The sequence below is a fragment of the Choloepus didactylus genome, chromosome 21, assembly GCF_015220235.1.
Source record: "Choloepus didactylus isolate mChoDid1 chromosome 21, mChoDid1.pri, whole genome shotgun sequence".
In the NCBI taxonomy this organism is placed as follows: Eukaryota; Metazoa; Chordata; class Mammalia; order Pilosa; family Megalonychidae; genus Choloepus; species Choloepus didactylus.
This window is the reverse complement of record NC_051327.1, coordinates 15,637,150-15,653,947: the sequence shown is the minus strand read 5'-3', so window position 1 is coordinate 15,653,947 and position 16,798 is coordinate 15,637,150. Positions and strand designations below refer to the sequence as shown.

Here is a 16,798-nt window from a genome sequence, read left to right as displayed (position 1 = left end):
TGGGTCTATCCAGGCCTAGGGGCTGAGGGAGGAAAGGGGCTCCCTGGGAACCCCCAGGCTGAGGGCTGAGCCCAGAGAGGGAGAGCTTTATATTTGGGCTGGGGGTTAGGATGGTCACTGCTGTCCCCCAAGCTCTCATCTCCTGGTGGGCAGGGACTGGGGGGAGGGGTGCTGAGAGTGAGCTTCTCCCACCAGCAGTCCGCACAGAGGAAAGGCACACAGGCCCAGCCCAGGCGGCATCACACCGTCCCCCCTGCGCCTTGCCCCGGCCGCCAGCTGGCCACCTCCAATGGGGCAGAACCCCACGTTCCTTCCCACACCACGGGCCCCATCAGCCTGGGCCCACAGAAGCTTGGCCTGGCGCCGACACATGCCTCAGAGCCAGGACCCCCAGTGGGGGCTGGTGCATCAGGACCAGGGGAGCCAGCGAGACAGGCCCCTCCAGGTGGGGTCTGGGGAGCCCCCACTCCTGGCTGGGGGTCGGGGAAGGGCTGTGGGCAGACAGGCAGGGGAGAGCACTCATCCCCCACCCCGAGGAGCAGTGGGGACCAGACCATGGCTCATGCTGCTCACTGCACACCCGGAACCCCGGAAGGACACAGGCCCGGATCCCCACATGAGCAGAAGCCAAGGGCCTGGGAGACGACCAGGGCCGCTGCGTCACCGGGCACCTACTGCCAGCCAGGCCTGGCGAGCGGCGCCTTCCCCGCCACCCCACCTCGTGTGGACACACACGTCGGGGGCACACGTGCTGCTCCCGATGGGACGGGGCCAGGCTCCAGGCGGAACCCTGGGAGAAGAACCTGAGATTTCTAAGCTTGCAGGTAAAAAAAAAAATGGGTAAGCTGCCAGCACAGACGACTGTCCGAGGAGGGGTACGGGGGCCCCTGGGTGGAGAGCTGGGGGTCAGGCTCCTCCAGGGCCCCAGGGCCTCAGGACAAGAAGGCAAGACATTCCAAACGACCCTCCCTCTCGACCAGCGGACCCCCCCAGGTCAAACGAGGGTGTCCAGGGGTCTTGGCCGTGGAAACGGGGGGTAGGGAAGGGCAGAGCCCCGCTTTGGAGGGAGACTGGGGAACAGAGGGGTGGGGACGCAGGGTCGGTGCCGCAGCCCCCCCCACCGGCTCTCAGGCTCCCGGGCTGCTGGTTTTGTTTTCTCTCAAGTCAGGTCTGAGGGATCCAGTCAGCTTCTCTAATAATCGTATTGCCTATATACTTGAATTAAAAATATACGGTGGCTCAAAACGCGCGTGTGCTCGGCAGACGTGGGGCAGGGGACGGAGGCCCTCACACCCACTCGCACCCACGCCTGTGCGACATGGTATATATTAACATGTATATTGCTCAAGTATATATGCTATTTACAGTATACATCTATATCAACATAAAACAGGAATTTATAGGCGTGTACAACGGACACGGCCTGGGCAGTCTCGGGCCGACACGCTGGCACGGCAGGAAGGAATGGCAGAGAAGTGATGACCGGGGACTCGGACAGAGAGGGGTTCTGAGAGGCGCACCCTGGAAAGTCAAGGCCTCACGAGGATGGGGACTCGGGGCGCCAGCCACGGCCCCGCCCACTCGGCCCACCCCGCTTTCAGAACCAGCAAACAGCCTACAAGTTTTGGTTGTTTTGGACTTTTGTGCAAAATAAATGAACTTTAAAACAAAAAGTGGGTTCCTAACCAGGGGTGCAAGGCTTGGCGCCAGCTCCCCGCTTCCATAGGTTTCCGGAATCAGGGCAGGGGGGCTCAGGCGAGGCCCTCACCAGGCCCGGAAAACGTCGCTTCTGCTCTAACCTTCTCGGTTGCAGCACGATTCAGCTCTTGCCCGAGAAAGGGGGCTGGGGAGGACATCCCAGGGAGGGACAGCGGGGCCTTCGGGGCCTGCTCACTCGGGGGGTGTGCCCGGCTGGCGGGAGACAGAGACCCCCCCACCATCCTGGGGGCCCCCTGCTCTCTGAAACTCGGTTGCCTTGGCCCTGTGACGTGGCCGGCGGGGAGCCTGGTGGGGGGCACCTGGGTACCATCATCGTGTAATGAACCTGCCAGGCCCCCCACAGATGCACGCGGGCCTGTCCCCTGCTAGCAGAAGCTGCGGCCCACAGCAGCCCGGGTGCAAAGCCGTGAAATAAAAAACTAAAACAAGGTACGGTTTTCTCTATTAAGGCTCAGTTACGCCACCTCCCACGTCAAGTACTCACGAATGCCACAGTCCCCAGACCAGGTGGGCAGGCAGGTGAGGTGGGGGCAGAGGCCTTTGACGCCCCCCAAGAGGGGGAGGGGGAGGGGGAGAGTCCTATGCTGGTCTAGTCAACTGTTGGTGGGGGGTGGCTCACCTAAGAGACCCCAGGCCCAGAATGCTGGGGATGCCTTCCCCCTCCACTTGGGGGAGACTGGGGTGCTCTGCCTGCCCGGGGAGGGTCGGGAGCTCAGGCTCCAGGCTGGTGGGTCTCCTGGGACCCCCACCCAAGAAGTGAGTGCTTGTGCTGGGCGGGCAGGGCCGGACGGGGTCCGTCTTGGCAGTCTTGCTGGGAGTCGGGGTGCAGGCCCTGTGGCCAGCAGGCGACGTTCTGGTGGCTGGGGTCCTCCCCAGCTGGGGGACCCCGTCCGTGCTCCTGTCTGAGCCTGTGGGACTGGGGATGGCCCCCTGGTCTCCACTCTGAGGGAACCAGTCCCGAGCTGATGGAACCAGAGACCAGCAACCACTGTTGTCAGCCCCCCCCAGAGGGGGCTCCACAAACCCAGCCCCTCTCTGCCAACCCCCCAGGATGACATGAGAAACAGTACCCCAGCGTCTTGGGGGAACACCAGCATCCTTTGGCATCCGCCCGTCGATGTGGGCGAGGCTGGCTGATAAGATGGATCTGCTTGCAAGCTTCCAGGCCCCCAGGAATCATTTTCTGGGGGGGAGTTTAGGGGAGGGAGGTGGGCCATTCCCTAGAGGGTCTGGGGGTTCTGAGAAGGCGGGAGGGCAGGGGGAGGCCTGGGCTTGGGCCCCAGGCCTGGGGAGTCAGCAGTTGTGGGGAAGGGGGTCTCCCAGAAGCCCCTTCTTCGGGGGTCCTTGGGGCTGATTTTCCAGTCTGTCGAGAAATACTGCAAGAACAACCTTCGGGGTGGGGGCCAGGCTCTGGGCCTGGGGAGCAGACAGGGAGGGGGTCAGAGGCCCTTCTAATGCTTTTCGGCTTGACTGACTTGCAGGGCACTGATGACACCGTGGATGTTTTCTTCTGGTACCTGCAAGGGGAGCAAGCAAAGCCCGTGAGCCCCGGGCGCGTCCCCCTGCCGGGCCTGGCCTGGGGGCGGGGGCTGGACACTCACCAGAGCGTGGTCGAACTTGAACGTGCTGATGTAGTAGGCGGGGATGTCGGCAGCCGCCAGGGGCTCGGAGATCTGGGCCACGATCCCACACTCATCTGGGGGCAGAGCGGGTGCGGCACTCAGCCTCCAGGTGCCTCGGCCCACCTGGCTTTTCAGCTTGCCCCCTCCCCTCTGCTGCCAGTGTCCACCCTGCAACCAGTCTTCCAGAAAATTCCTGCCTCCCAGAGGTTGCCACAGAGGCCTCTCCACCACCCTGAAGCCTTGCCTCCATCCTCAGACTCCATGGAAGCCCGCTTTGGTCCCTCTGCTCTACCTCCTCCTGTGCCCGGGTGCCCAATCCATCGTCCCTGCTCTTGTGTGCGTTCTCTGATGATGGGGTGGGCGTGGCGGTGGGCAGCGGGGAGGACGTGGGCTCAGGCCCTTCTTGCAGGCACGTGCTGACCCTTTTCTAGCAGGATGATCATGAGAAAGTCACTGCCTCTCTGTGACCCTCAGTTTCCTCCGAGGCCCCACCAGATAATAGCCCCCATCTTAAAAGCAGAGACTGGCGTTTAGTTGTTGCTGAACACCAGCTCCTTCTCCCTCCAGACCACCCAAGCAGGAGTCAGCAGTGCTCTCCCGCTTCTCCAGAACTCCAGCCGATGAGGTGGCCTTGGGCTGGTCCCTGCCCCCCAGGTTCCTCCCTGATTTGAAGGTACCACTCAAGCCTTTCTCCTACAGGAAGCCTTCCAGGGTCTGAGAACCACTCTTCTCCACCAACGCAGTCCCTGGGTGGTTTCCCTAAAAGGTGCTGCTCCGATTTGGGTGCTGATGTGTTTTCCCAACACCACCCTGGACTGGGTGAGGACAGAGCTGATGACCAGCTCAACCCAGGGATTCTGAAGCCAGAAGCCTGGGACTCGACCTCCCCCCACACCCCAGGCCCCTCCAGCGTCACCCAGACCAGCGTCCCCTCCCTTCACTCCCTGGCTGCGGCCCGGGTCTGGCTCTCATCACCCACCCTGGGATTTCCACAGGAGTGACCCCAGCAGGGCTTGAGCCCCCACCGCTTGCATGCTCTGCCCACAGCTGAGCCCCCAGACCTCTGGGGGTCCTGCCAGCCTCGAGCCCTGCACCTTGGGCATGGGCCCTTCTGTTGTGCAAGGCTGGCTGCGTCCTAAAAGCCCTTCCCCAGTAGAAACTGTCTCTATGAAAAAGGGGGATGGGGAGGGTTAGGGTCTAGAAAGTTCTCTTCAAACAAGCGCTGTGAGACCAGCTCAGAAGGCTGAGACCCAGTGTTTTCTAAAATGACACAGAAGAGAATGAAAAACCAAACGGAAGAGCACAGTGCTAGAGTAAATGTGCTTTTGTGCAACTTTTGCTTCCTTCATTTGTGTATTGTGCCGGATTCTGAGGTAAAATATTTACTGCAGACCAGGATCAAAAATATATGGGATCTGCCCGCCAGTCTAGAATCTTTCAGAGTCTCACTAAAAGCTCTTTGCCCTGCAGGAATATTTATGGCTTTAAGTATTGCTCTAAAACCTCGATGTCCCAGGGAGCAAATCCAGCCGCTGGTGCCAGACCAGCACGACAGCTTCTTACACGTTCCCATTTCCCCCTCACAGCAGCCCACGAGGCAGACTTCTGTCAATGGGGAAGTGATTCGTGTTTCATTTTCCCATCCCACCGTTATTTCTCCTGCACCCTCAATTTTCTCTTTTTTGCTAATATTATCACACTGAGTGTACTTTGGTTGACTGCCTCAAAACCTTTGGGGATTAAAGCTGGGGATAAATAGATAAGCAAACACAGATGTCTTCTGGCCTCTGGCCTGTGTCTTTGCAAATCCGTCTTCCTTCCAGTGGCGCCAGGCTACTTCCCTCCCCGGCCTCCAGCTCTCCTGCAGTGTTCCCTGTGCTTTCGGGATGTGATCTGGAGGCACCCCTCAGTGGGGCACATCCAAGGCCCTGCGCCACTGGCCTGGGCTGGCCTGCTGCATTCTTCCCTTCCTTTCCTTCCTTTGGACTCAGAGCAGGGGCCCCGCGGCCTGGAGTAGTGTGTGTGTGTGGCCGTGTCACCCCCACTTGCCTTGGCCCCTGCCCCTCCCCATCTGCCTGGCGAATAGCGACCGAGTCTCTTCAACAACCAGCTCTGGAATCACCTCCTCCAGGAAGCCTTCCCCTCCTGGACCTTCTCTGGGCCACCTGGTCCTGACACGTGGCAGTGACCCCTGCTCACGGAGCACTCACGTGTCCGGGCACTCACTGTGCTGAGCGTGTCATGCAGAGCCCATGGGAAACACCTCGCTTAGCTCGGGACGACTGAGGGGGCCGGTTCTATCATCCTCCTCATTTTACAGTGGGGAAACTGAGGCTCAGAACTTCAGTCACTTGCCCCGGGTCAGCCACCTCCGTGGTTGCACCACCGAGTGGACAAACGCAGGGGGTGTCTGAGGACTGGACCACGGGCCCTGCAGTGCACACACCCCGGTGCTCCAGAGAGCAGGGCTCCATCCCCGGCCTTGCTGTGAGCGGAGTTAGGGGGCCGCTGCCCAGGCCCAGCTCATCCCCATCCCTCTGTGAGCGCGTCAGGAGAAAGGCTGAGGATTCCTCTCCGGGTCCCTCGGTTCCCAGTCCCAACGCCTAGTGCCTCCATGTCTCAGGAGGAAAGTCCCAGGGTCGACCTGATGACCCTGCGGAGCAGCCTGGGCTTTGGAACGTTCTGCTCTCTGTGGAATTGACCAGATTGACCTACCATGGGCTTCCGGAAACGACCGCCTGTGACTCAACAAGGACCTCTGTGGGGTGAAGCCCTTGGGCCTGAAGACGAGCCTGAAGAAATCATTTCCAATCGAGACAAAGCTCAACCCGCAAGCAGTTTCGCTGCAGTAATTTTAAGAGTTAACGTCTTACGTCGAGTGCTGGGTCGGAGGTGAACCCCCTCAGCCGGGCCCTGGCCCTGAGACGGAAAATTCCTAGAAAAAAACTATCTACCAAAGATGCTGTTTGGACAATTGTGGAAACTGAAGTGAGATGTCAGGGAATTACTGTGAATTTTCTTCTGCGTGTAGGAGAGAAAAGGGCAGCGACTTAAGGTGGGACGTCTGACGCTTTTTATGAAATGCCTCAGCAATGACATTTATTTATGTGAAGGGAACACATTAAAAATGATGATCGTCACTACTTTTGAATGGTGGGACTAAGAAATGAGTTTTTTCCTCTTCGCTTTTTATCACTTCCCCGATTTTCTAATGATAAGCACATACTCAAGTTAGAGCGAGGGGACAGGACCCCCGGGTGGAAAGCCGCTCCTCCCGTCCTCCGGAGGCCTCCACACACCTGCTGGACACTAGCGAAGGGACCACGGGCAACGGGGACTCAGGCTCTCTGAGCCTCGGTTTCCCCACCTGCGCCCACCATGCAGTTCCCAGAAGGGCTGCCGAAGGCGCTCCGAGGACGCGTGTCAGCGAAGCGGCCCGTGGTGGCACTCGTGGCCCTCGGCGCCACTTGCCCCCCACTCTCCGCCCACAGCCGACCTGCCCGAGGCTCACCAAATCCCAGGGGCTGGCCTCCAATCCGCACCATCTTCCAGAGCTCTCCCGATGCGCTCGTGAACAACAGATTACTAGGGAACCTTGGAAGGAAGTGGGAGACAAATCCAGCGTTCACTGTGCTTCCCGCCTTCACAGAAGCCCTCGTGGGACATTCCCGTCCCTGCCCGCAGGATGCTGAGGGAGGGTGAGGTGGAGCTCAGAGGCCCCAGGACTGTCTCCCCCCACCCCCATACCACTCCCTCTGCACCCTCCCAGGACTGGAATTCGGCGCAGCAGCACCCCTTGCTAAGGCTGCTCCGTGCCGCCCCTCCCAGCCTCAGGGAGGGGGTGAAGGAGGGATGCCCCAGCTGAAGGCCACCCCACAGGGCCCGGCCCACCTCTGCTGGGTCTGCACGTCCATCACCAGGGAGATGTAGCCCTCAATGAGGGAGAAGGAGAAGAAGCGGATGTGGCCACAGTCTTCGCCGGCAGCCAAGGGGTCCTTCACTCTGGGGGCCGGGGGAGCTGGTGAGGGCTGGGTCGGGGTCCCTGCTGCACCCCAACCTCCGCTCCCCCCACGCCCCCACTCAGCCCACCAGCCTCAGCATGAGGTTGTTGGGAAGACACTGGCCAGAGAAACCTGCTGGTGACCCGGAGCCAGCGTCTCCCCACCAGTTTCCTCCTTTGAGAGGGGACGATGCTCATGGACGTGGGGACCAAGCTGCCCCTGAGGCAGGTGCCACTTGCACCTTCCTGGGCAGGGTCTCTTTGGCCCTTGCTTGCCCACGTCTCAGGGGTGCAACCTGTGGTCACCGCCAGCTCACCGGCCCCTGGCCCCACCCTACTTGGCGTGGGTCTAAACTCAGCAAAGCCAGGGTCTGCTGAATTAAAAACCCGAGTTTCTGGCTCCTCGGCTGACCGGGCCGCCCTTGGAGCTCAGTGTTCACTACAGCGAGTGGGTGGGGTGTTGATTACAGCTGTGTGTGTGTCTGCTGCTTCATTAAGTTCTGGGGCTCCCAGGGCACATCCACGCCTCCGCCCTCGGACTGGGGCTCCCAGCCTCTCCCTGGTCCACCCTGCAGCTCCTCACACCTGAGGGTGCCGAGGCGGGTGCAGGCCGAGCGCCCCTCCCCACAGTGCCAGGGCCCCTACCCATTGGAGTAGAACATGACGTCCATGAGGAGAGTGGCAACGGCGGGCAGTGTGTCGGGGTCCAGGCTGGTGACACAGAACCTGTTGCTGGGGCTGGACAGCGGATGGATGACAGGCCTCTGCACTGCAAGGGCGCAAACATGACCGGGCGGCTGAGCCAGTTCGGGGAGGGCAGTCAGGGGGAGGGGGTGGGGAGGGTCCCAGAGAAGGGGAGGGTGTCGGCTGGGCCCCCCACCCCTGCACACACCGGGCAGGCCGCCTGGAATGCCCTCCCCAACCTTCGTGAGCGCCAAGGCCCCCACCCCTGACACCCAGGCTGTGGCCAGCCACTTCCTCTCCTTGTGCTGGGGACTGGATCGTGTCTCCTCAGGCAGGTGAGGTCCTGACCCCTGGTGCCATGGAAGCCACATCCAATGTGAAAACGGCGTCTTTCTAAGCAGAGGGAACGTGGGCACAGGATGTGGGGTGCAGGGAGGTGGCCAAGGGACACTGGCAGGGATCGAGTGATGGGTCACCAGCCAGCACTCCAGGGAAGAACAGGCCTGCAGACTCCAGACTTGGGGTGTCCGGCCCCCAACACTGTGAGATGATGAATCCCTGCTTGGGGAGCCAAAAGTCCATGGTGTTTGCCATGGCAGCCCCGGCAGACTGGGACACGCTGGGAGCAGGGCCTGGCAGCTTCTCAAGGCTTCACCTGCACAAACCAGCCCCCAACTCACCCAACTTGGGCTTCACGAAGCCGTTGGTGATGCCGAGGTTGTCGGCTGCCACCGTCTCGCCGTTGACAACCCGCAGGATGGTGAACTCGGAGGATAGGGTGTGGGTGACGAAGGGCAGGTCCCGCTCACGCACCTGCAAGTCGAAGTTGGGGGGTAAGTGTCCCAGGACCCTGGGGGCTCCGACCCCCTCCCTCCTCTGAGTTTCCAGCCCGGCACCAGCTTCCGCGCTCTCTGCCTCCTGTGTTCTTGGGGGTGGGAGGTGGGGGGAGGGCGGAGAGCCTGGCACGGGGGTGCTCGCCTGCCTGGGGCAGCAGGGACGGCGTGGTGGGGGACAGCATGCCCAGGTCTGAGCCCCAACTCTGCCCCCGCTGCATCCAGGCCTGTCCCTGCCCCTCCCGAGGCCCCGTGCTCCCGGGGGCGGGCGGTGCCAACAGCCAGGAAGAGCCCAACCGTGGTGCCACTGGCACAGCCCTGCCACCCGGGGAGGGGGACGGGGCCTCGGAGCTGTCAGAGTGAGACAGCACACTGCCATCTACGACGGGAGTGAGTGTGGGTGCAAGGGAGCGTGTGAGCAAGTGTGAGCGAGCTGTGGGAGAGTGAGGGAACGAGAGATGGATGTAAGTGTGAGGGGGAGTGTGTGTGTGCCCAGAGCACAGGGGAGGGGCGTGTGTGCAAGGGGGAGAGGCTGGTGTGAGTGTGAAGGCAGGAAGGTGTCTGAAGGAGGTGTACAACAGGGAGTGTGGGGGTGTGAGAGGGTGCGTGTGTGTGAGAGAGGCAGTGTGCCCAAGGGGTGTGCAGTGAAGAGTGAGTGTGTGCATGGATATGCCTGTAACCATGTCCGAGGGGTGTGTGTGCGTATTGGGGGGTGTCTGTAACTTAGAGGCGTCTACGCCTCTGGGAATGCCCGTGCATGTTGGGGGGTGTCCATGCATGCAGGGATGTCTGCAGAGGTGGGTGTCGGTGCATAGGAGGGTGTCTGCATGTGTATTTGGGGGTATCTGTGAGTGTGGGGGTGTCCATGCCTGTGGGGGGCTTCACACACTAGGGGTGCCCGTATCTGTGCATTTGGGAGGTGGTCCATGCACTGGGTTTGCCTACACACTGGGGTGTCCAGGTCCATACGACAACTTGGGGGGCGGTTGCACACTGGGGGTGTGCCCTGTCTTGGTGGGGGTGTGCCCTGTCTTGGGGGGGGGGGTCCCACGTCTGGGGAGGGTCCGCGTGGGGGGCTCACCAGGATGAAGTCGGTCTGGTAGGTGGAGAGCATGAACACGGAGATGTTCTGGTCGGCGAGCGGGGCGATCACAGACTTGGCGATCTTGGTCACCCCGATGGGCTGGGAGCTGGAGAAGCTACCGCCACCGGACACCACGTTCAGAGCCAGCCAGGGGGCGTCCGCCACGCTCAGGTGCTCCGAGGAGGGCAGCTCTGGGGGACACGGAGGCGGCCCCTGAGTGCCGCGGCCCCGGCTCTCCAGCTCCGCCCTCGGCTCCCCCCTGGGTCGGGGAGGACGGGGTCCCGCGAGGCCCTCCCTGGGCGACTGAGCAGGGAAGGCCCTGAGAAAACTCGGGAGCTGCAGGGGGCTCGGCAGAGCGGGAGGGGGTGGACGAGGGGTTCAACACTGAACCTCAGTTTCCTCAGTTGTAAATGGAGCTGAGGGGCCAGGTTCTCCTACGGATGTGGAGGAGTTGGTGATGACTTTTATCACTACCCTTCCGTGTCAGGTGGTGTGATCAACACCGTGTGGCCCTGACCCTGTGGTTTTCAAACTGGGTTCCCAGGAACCTCCCAAGGGGCTGGTGCTGGGTGGGGAGGCCAAGAGAAGTTGAGGGGGGGGGGGCCTGGGATGTCACTCCCTGTTCAATGAGACCTGCAGGCTGGGCCTCTCCGGAAGAATCCCCAGCTCCAGGGGGGCTCACAAGGAGGTCACCGAGCTCCTCCCGGGAGGTCAGGGATCCTGGGATGGCCCTGGCTCGGGCAAGGGAGGGAGGGTCCGAGTGACCTCCCTGCCCGAGGCTCCTCGGCCGGCTCCAAACGCTGGGACCGTCCCTCCCGCCCGCCCTGGCTGCAGCATCTCTAGGTGGCCTGTGCCCAGACACGGCCACACAGCCAAGCACGGGCGGCGCCGGGCCCCGTTCACGCGTCACCAGACACTAGCTCGACCCCGGCTGGTGCCAGGCCCGGGTGCAGGGGCGAGGCCCAGGGCAGGTGGGCGGACGGCGGCTGCGCATTTCCCCGCAGAGGAGACGGTGCTGTTCTCCCCACCGCACACGTGACCAAGCAGACGCTCCAGGAGGGTCGGGGATTTGCCCAAGGTCACTTAAGTCACCAGAGCGCCAGGACTCAAGCCCAGGTCTGACTGAAAACCCCACGCCCCATCCTGGGCTCGAAACAGGAAGACGTCCCGAGTCCCGGCCTTGGGGGGCGGGCCCGATGGGGGCGAGAGCCAGGGGCTGTGGCGACATGACGGGCCACAGGCAGGATGGCTTCCAAGGGGGAGCCTGAGCGGGGCCACCCCAGCTCCCACGGCGCCCGCAGTGCCCTGTCCACAGCCAGCGGGGTGGGCAGAGAGGCCGGAGGCTTCACAGACGAGGAAGCGAAGGGCGTGGGAGGGAGAGCAGGGGAGAAGCTTTGCAAGGCCCGGTTCTCAGCTCCTTCCCTCTATTATCCAGGACCAAGAGGAGATGTGCTCCCCGGACATCTGGGACCCAGCTCAACTCTGAAATGCTCTACCTGGGGCACTGGACGGGTTTCTCGGGGGGAGGGTTCAGCCAGGGAGAGGATGCGTGGGAGGACAGCCGGGGGAGCACCGAGGGCGGGTGCCGTGTGCCAGCTCTTGCCGGGCGGCCGACTCCCAACAGCCACTCCGGGGTCTCCCTGCACCCCCGGGCGCTGGCTGGGAGTGGCCCTCCCTGGGCAGAAGCTGGATGCTCTAAAACAGCCATTTTAATATACGAAACAATGAAACAACAAAAAACGCCCTTTTCCATTCAGGCAGGACCCCAGAAGCCTTCTTGGGAAAATCCTGGCAGGGCTGGCCGTGGCCCTGCGTGTTAAAACAACAGAACCCTGCTGGCTGCTGCAGATCCTCTCTCTGCCCTAAGGCCCCCACGGCTCTGAATAGCGCCCGGCAGCCTCCCATCCCCTTTGGAGTAAAAGACAAAGTCCTCGCAATGTTCTAAACTGGCGCTGTACGAAAGAATTTTCTGTGATGATGGGAAAGGCCCACATCTGCGCTACCCAATATGGCAGCCACTTGTGTGTCTACTGAGCACTTGAAACATGGCCAGGGCGGCTGAGGGACCGGAAATTAAAATTTTAAATTTCTCTGGCCAGTGCGGCGAGTGGCTACCGCATCAGGCGGGTTGCAGTGAGCCCCACGGGGCCATCGGCTCCACACAGGAAGCGGCCCGTTTGTTCCCTGCTGACCCCAGAGCTTGGTTCACCCCGTACTTGCCAGATGATGGAAGAAGGGCTGCGGCCGCTGTCACCACCACTCCCAATAGCCCCACACCCTTGCCAGCTGCACCCATTTACCTTCTCTGCCCCTCAGTTCAGTGTCTTGGGTTGGGGGGCCGTCACACTGCCAGATTTGGGGCGGGAGTCGGGGGCCAGGGAGCTGCCTTCACCATCATCTCATGCTCCTATCTCTGACTTGCCAGGACCGGGCGAGGGGCACGGAGGGAGCCAGCACCGTTGCCAGGCAAACACCCCCAAACACTGCCCGCTTCTTTGCCTTCTCAATCCGTGAGGACGGAGCATGGCTCTGCCCATCTGCTTACAGATACAGACCTGGCTCTGAGAACGCAGTCCACCCCCCTCAGCCTCTTCACAAGCAGGAAGCTCAGGCCCAGAGAGGGCAGCCGAGGAGCCCAGGGTCACGGAGCAGTAAACGTGATGAGAGGTTGCACTCCGGCCCTGTGGACTGTGTTCTGGACCCAGCGGGTACATGAACTCCGACGCCCTGAGTCTGTGAGTCTCAGAACCCGGGGCTCCCCCTCACACGGTCTCGCTGGCCCCGGGCCTTCACCTGTCGGGCGGACCCTCCCTCTGTCCCCACCGCGGGCCGGCCCGCCTGTCCCACCCACCTGGGCGCCCCCTTCCAGTTGGGGTCTGAGCTTCAGCAGTGGGGAGTGGGGTGAGGGGGTGGTGGTGTCACTTGTCAAGGTCCCTAGGGGTGGGCAGCCAAGAGCACGGGCTGTGGCTCAGTTACCAACTCCATTCCCGGCTCTGTCCTCCAGGGGGACGCGGCGAGGGAGCTGCTGCCAACACAGACAGAGCCGAGTTGGTGAGGCGTTGGGTGTTATTTTTAGCGGGTGCTTGCGTAAGGAAGGCTCTGCCCCAAGGATTCTCTCGGCAGGCCCGGACGAGCTGTGGAGGGGTCCCAGTGAGAAAAGCGGGCCCAAGGAGGACTGGAGATGGGGAGAGGAGGAGGGACAGGGACAAAGTGGTGAGCAGCAGGCAGGCTTCTGCCCCAGAGGATTCCGAGTCAATAAATCTGCTGACCAGAGTCTGGTGTGGCAGAGGCCTGTCCCCGGGGACGGCCCCCACCTGCCCTGCTCCCGGCCTCTGACCCCCCCTCGGCCAGCCCTCAGCCCTGTGCGGCTCCCCAAGCCACAGGCCTGGGCCCCGAGGTCAGCCGGCCTGGGAACAGGGGTCAGTCTTCTGTGGCTTCCAGAAGGGCGTGCTCTGTCGGACTGTGGAGCTCAGGGCCTCTCGCCCCAGGATCCTGGGGGTGGGGGAGGGAAGGCCTGGGCTCCATCCTGGGGCTCAGGCCAAGCCGCAGGGTGCCTGGGGAACCACTTCGGGGCTGTGGGGACAAGCCACTGGGCGTCTGGCCAGGGAGCAGCAAGCTCACCCTTCCCTGGAGGAAATGTGGGCCCATTCCAGGGCCAAAATGGGTATTTCTGTCACTGCCCATCATCTTGACCCTAAAAATAGCCTCTCAGGGCTGAGGACTCTCCTGGGTGGAGGAGGCCACAGTGTCTTGCCACCCTCAAGCCACAAAGTCTGGGCCACTCTGTCGCTGGGCAGGGGCTGCTGGGGCTCCCCGTCTCTGGGTTCCCCCCGGGGGCCCCGTCCTGCCTGCAGGACCTGGGGCTCCCACTGGCCGCGCCCGCAACCCAGAGCAGGTGTTTCCCAGGCTCTCCCGCCCCGTGGGAGGTGAGGGGTCCTGGGGTTGGGCAGCTGTGGTCCGCGTGACCTCGGGCAAGGTCACTGCCCCCTGGTTTCTTAGTTTTGAAATGTGGGACGACTAAGAACACGGGATCCACTGCAGAAGGCGCTTCGCTGGTCAAACGAGACAATTCCCCGTCAGGGGCTCTGCTCGGAGCCTGAAGCCCAGACTTGGGGAGCTTGACCAGCGCCAGGGGCCTCCCAGCACTGCATCGCTGGGGGTTAGTTTTGCAGGTTAACCTTTTCGGGCAGCTGGGCAGAATTTATTAAGAGTTTCAAAAATGCAAAATTCCACTGTAAAGACCTAATTTCACATGAGGCAAAAACCCGTGGGCAGGAATTCAATGAAGACCCAGGAGCTTCACTAGAAGTCCAATGAAAGGATCGGGAAGACGGGCTGTAGGGCACCTGTGATGGGCACTCTGCATTTGTTTCAGAAAACATGTCTGCTAGCTAGAAAATACATTTCTGGATAGCCACGGAAATCTGGAAGTGAAATTTATATTCAGTGCCATGGACTCGTGTTTCATTACTGAGCCGTGATGATCAGGAGCCCGTTCTTAATCCTAAGAGATAAATGCCGAAGTCTCTAGGGGTAGAGTTGTAAACGGTTCACTAGAAAATAAATGCCTGTGCACGTGCACTTACGAAGGGAGAGAGACAACTGTCGCCACAGGGCAGCAACTGGAGGGTCTAGTCCTACGTGAGGGGTATGTGGGGTGGGTTGTACCAAGCTCTCCACTTTCTACAGATCTGAAAATTGTCCTGTGGTGGTTTGGGGCTGAGTACCCCAGAAAAACATGTTCCTAAACCTAATCCGTTCCTGTGGGTGCGAACCCTTCATAAGTCGGACCTTTTGATGAGGTTACTTCAGTTCAGGTGTGGCCCAGGGTGGGTCTTAATCTTCTAAGTGGAGTCCTCCATAAGCAGGATGACGAGCGAGAGAGAGAGGAAGCCACAGGAAGCCAGAAGCTGCAGATCGGTGGAACCGGGAGAGAAGGGAGGGGGCAGGAGGAGCCGCCGCGTGCACTGCCACGGGACAGAGCAGCGCAGGACCGAGGAGCGGCGGCAGCCAGCCCCAGAACACCCGTCTTTGGCAATAAAGCATCACCTAGATCACACCTTGATTTAGACTTCTCCTAGCCCCCAAACCGTGAGCAAATAAATTCCCAATGTTGAAGTCAACCCATTGCATGGGATTTGCTTGAGCAGCCAACGAAACTAAACATGTCCAAATATAAAGAGTTATGGGGGTACAGGGGGGATGGGGATGACATGCTTTTGCAGGCTACTTGGTATTAGAAAACGAACATGAGCTTATACTAAGTGGAATAAATAAAAAGGATATACCAACTGTGCTGGTTGGGATATATTATGTCCCCCTGAAAAAGCCATATTCTTTACTGCACTCTTGTGGGGGCAGACATATTAGTGTTGATTAGGTTGGATCTTTTGATTGAGTGTCTCCATGGAGATGTGACTCAACGGTGATCAACTGCAAGCAAAACATTTGATTAAATTATTTCCATGGAGATATGGACCCTGCCCATTCAGGGTGGGTCTTGATTTAATCACTGGAGTCCTATAAAAGAGCTCACAAACAGAAGGATCTCAGTGCAGCTGAGAGGAACATTTTGGAGAGAAGCTAAGAGCTGATGCTGATGCTTACACATGCTTGGAGATGCAGACAGAAGGATGTTTAGCTAAGAGATTAAGCCCCAAGTTTGCCCCGGGATATGCTAAGACGTCCCAGGAGCTTAGAGAGAAACATCCTGGGAGAAAGAACCAAGAATGCACAGGAGCTGAGAGAGGAGCTGGAGCACAACCCGGGATCAGCAAACACCAGGCACGTGCCCTCCCAGCTAACAGAGGTGTCCTGGACGCCAACGGCCATCCTTCACTGACGGTACCATTTGTTGATGCCTTAGCTTGGATCACTCTTTTACGGCCTTAGGATTATAGCTTTGGAACCAAATAAACCCCCTTTATATAAGCCAACCCATTTCTGGTATTTTGCGTAACGGCAGCATTAGCAAACCAGAACACCAACTAAGGACCAATGTCACAGAGTATCCTGCATAAGCAGCTCTGGGGAGGTCAAGGGAGGTGGGAGGTCACAGGGATGACAAGGACTTTACGGGGGGCAGCCTCCCCCCGGCCCCAACCAGCTCCATCCTCGAAGCCTCCCCCCCCCCACTTGCCACCCCAGCCCCTGATGTCGGAGTCTCTCCCCATCCTAGGAAATGCAGCCTCAGCTCTGAGCGGTGGCTGCCACGTTGGTATTTTAAACAATGGAGATGACCCTGCCCTCCAGAGCAGGTGGGTCCTGTCCCCTGCTCCCTGCTGGAGCAACGGCTTCAGAACTGGCTGCAGGACACAAGCTCCCTCAACAGTCCGGACCTCACTTAGAGATGACCACCTCTTGCGGGGGCGCTGTCCTGACCTCTGGTTGAAAATCACAGGCTTTAGACTCAGAAGGAGGAAGGATGCTGGTGGACGCATAAGGGGGGTCATCCCGATTCCCAGGGGCTTTTTGAGCACATGCGCTCTGTATGCCTCATTCAACTCTCAGAGGGAAGCCACAGGGAGTGAGCGATTTGCCCAGAATCACAAGCAGCAAAGGGAGCGGGGCCTGGATCTGTACCCGAGTCTTCCCACGGGGGCCAGCAGTTACCGCCTGACGTCTTCCTTGCTCTGCCATTGACCAGCGGTGACCCACTGACTGTGGCTGGCCCCGACGTTGTTCCGTGCCACGGTGACACATTGTGGAGCCCCATCCACAGGTAGCAGGCTGCGGTCTGGTGAGGGTCAGTGACGAGCCCAGCTCAGCACCGAGTGGGCCTCTCTAACTCCAAACCTAAGACTCTGCCCCCTGCACAGACGTCAGGGCAGGGGCTGCTGCTTACATCACGTGGGGT

At 60.5% G+C, this 16,798-nt stretch overlaps 1 protein-coding gene across 1 annotated transcript in view; it reads right to left on the bottom strand.

The window, feature by feature from the left end:
• Positions 1-1,377: 1,377 nt before the first annotated feature.
• Positions 1,378-16,798, bottom strand: part of CASTOR2 (cytosolic arginine sensor for mTORC1 subunit 2) — a 56,576-nt gene continuing 41,155 nt past the window's right edge. Inside the window, exons 3-9 of the mRNA XM_037814467.1 lie at positions 9,940-10,133; positions 8,706-8,838; positions 7,987-8,110; positions 7,233-7,343; positions 6,853-6,935; positions 3,321-3,415; positions 1,378-3,236 (exon numbers count right to left, since the gene is read on the bottom strand). Of these exons, the coding sequence (XP_037670395.1) occupies positions 3,171-3,236; positions 3,321-3,415; positions 6,853-6,935; positions 7,233-7,343; positions 7,987-8,110; positions 8,706-8,838; positions 9,940-10,133 (806 nt within the window). The 3' untranslated portion in view covers positions 1,378-3,170. The remainder of the gene's footprint in view (positions 3,237-3,320; positions 3,416-6,852; positions 6,936-7,232; positions 7,344-7,986; positions 8,111-8,705; positions 8,839-9,939; positions 10,134-16,798) is intronic.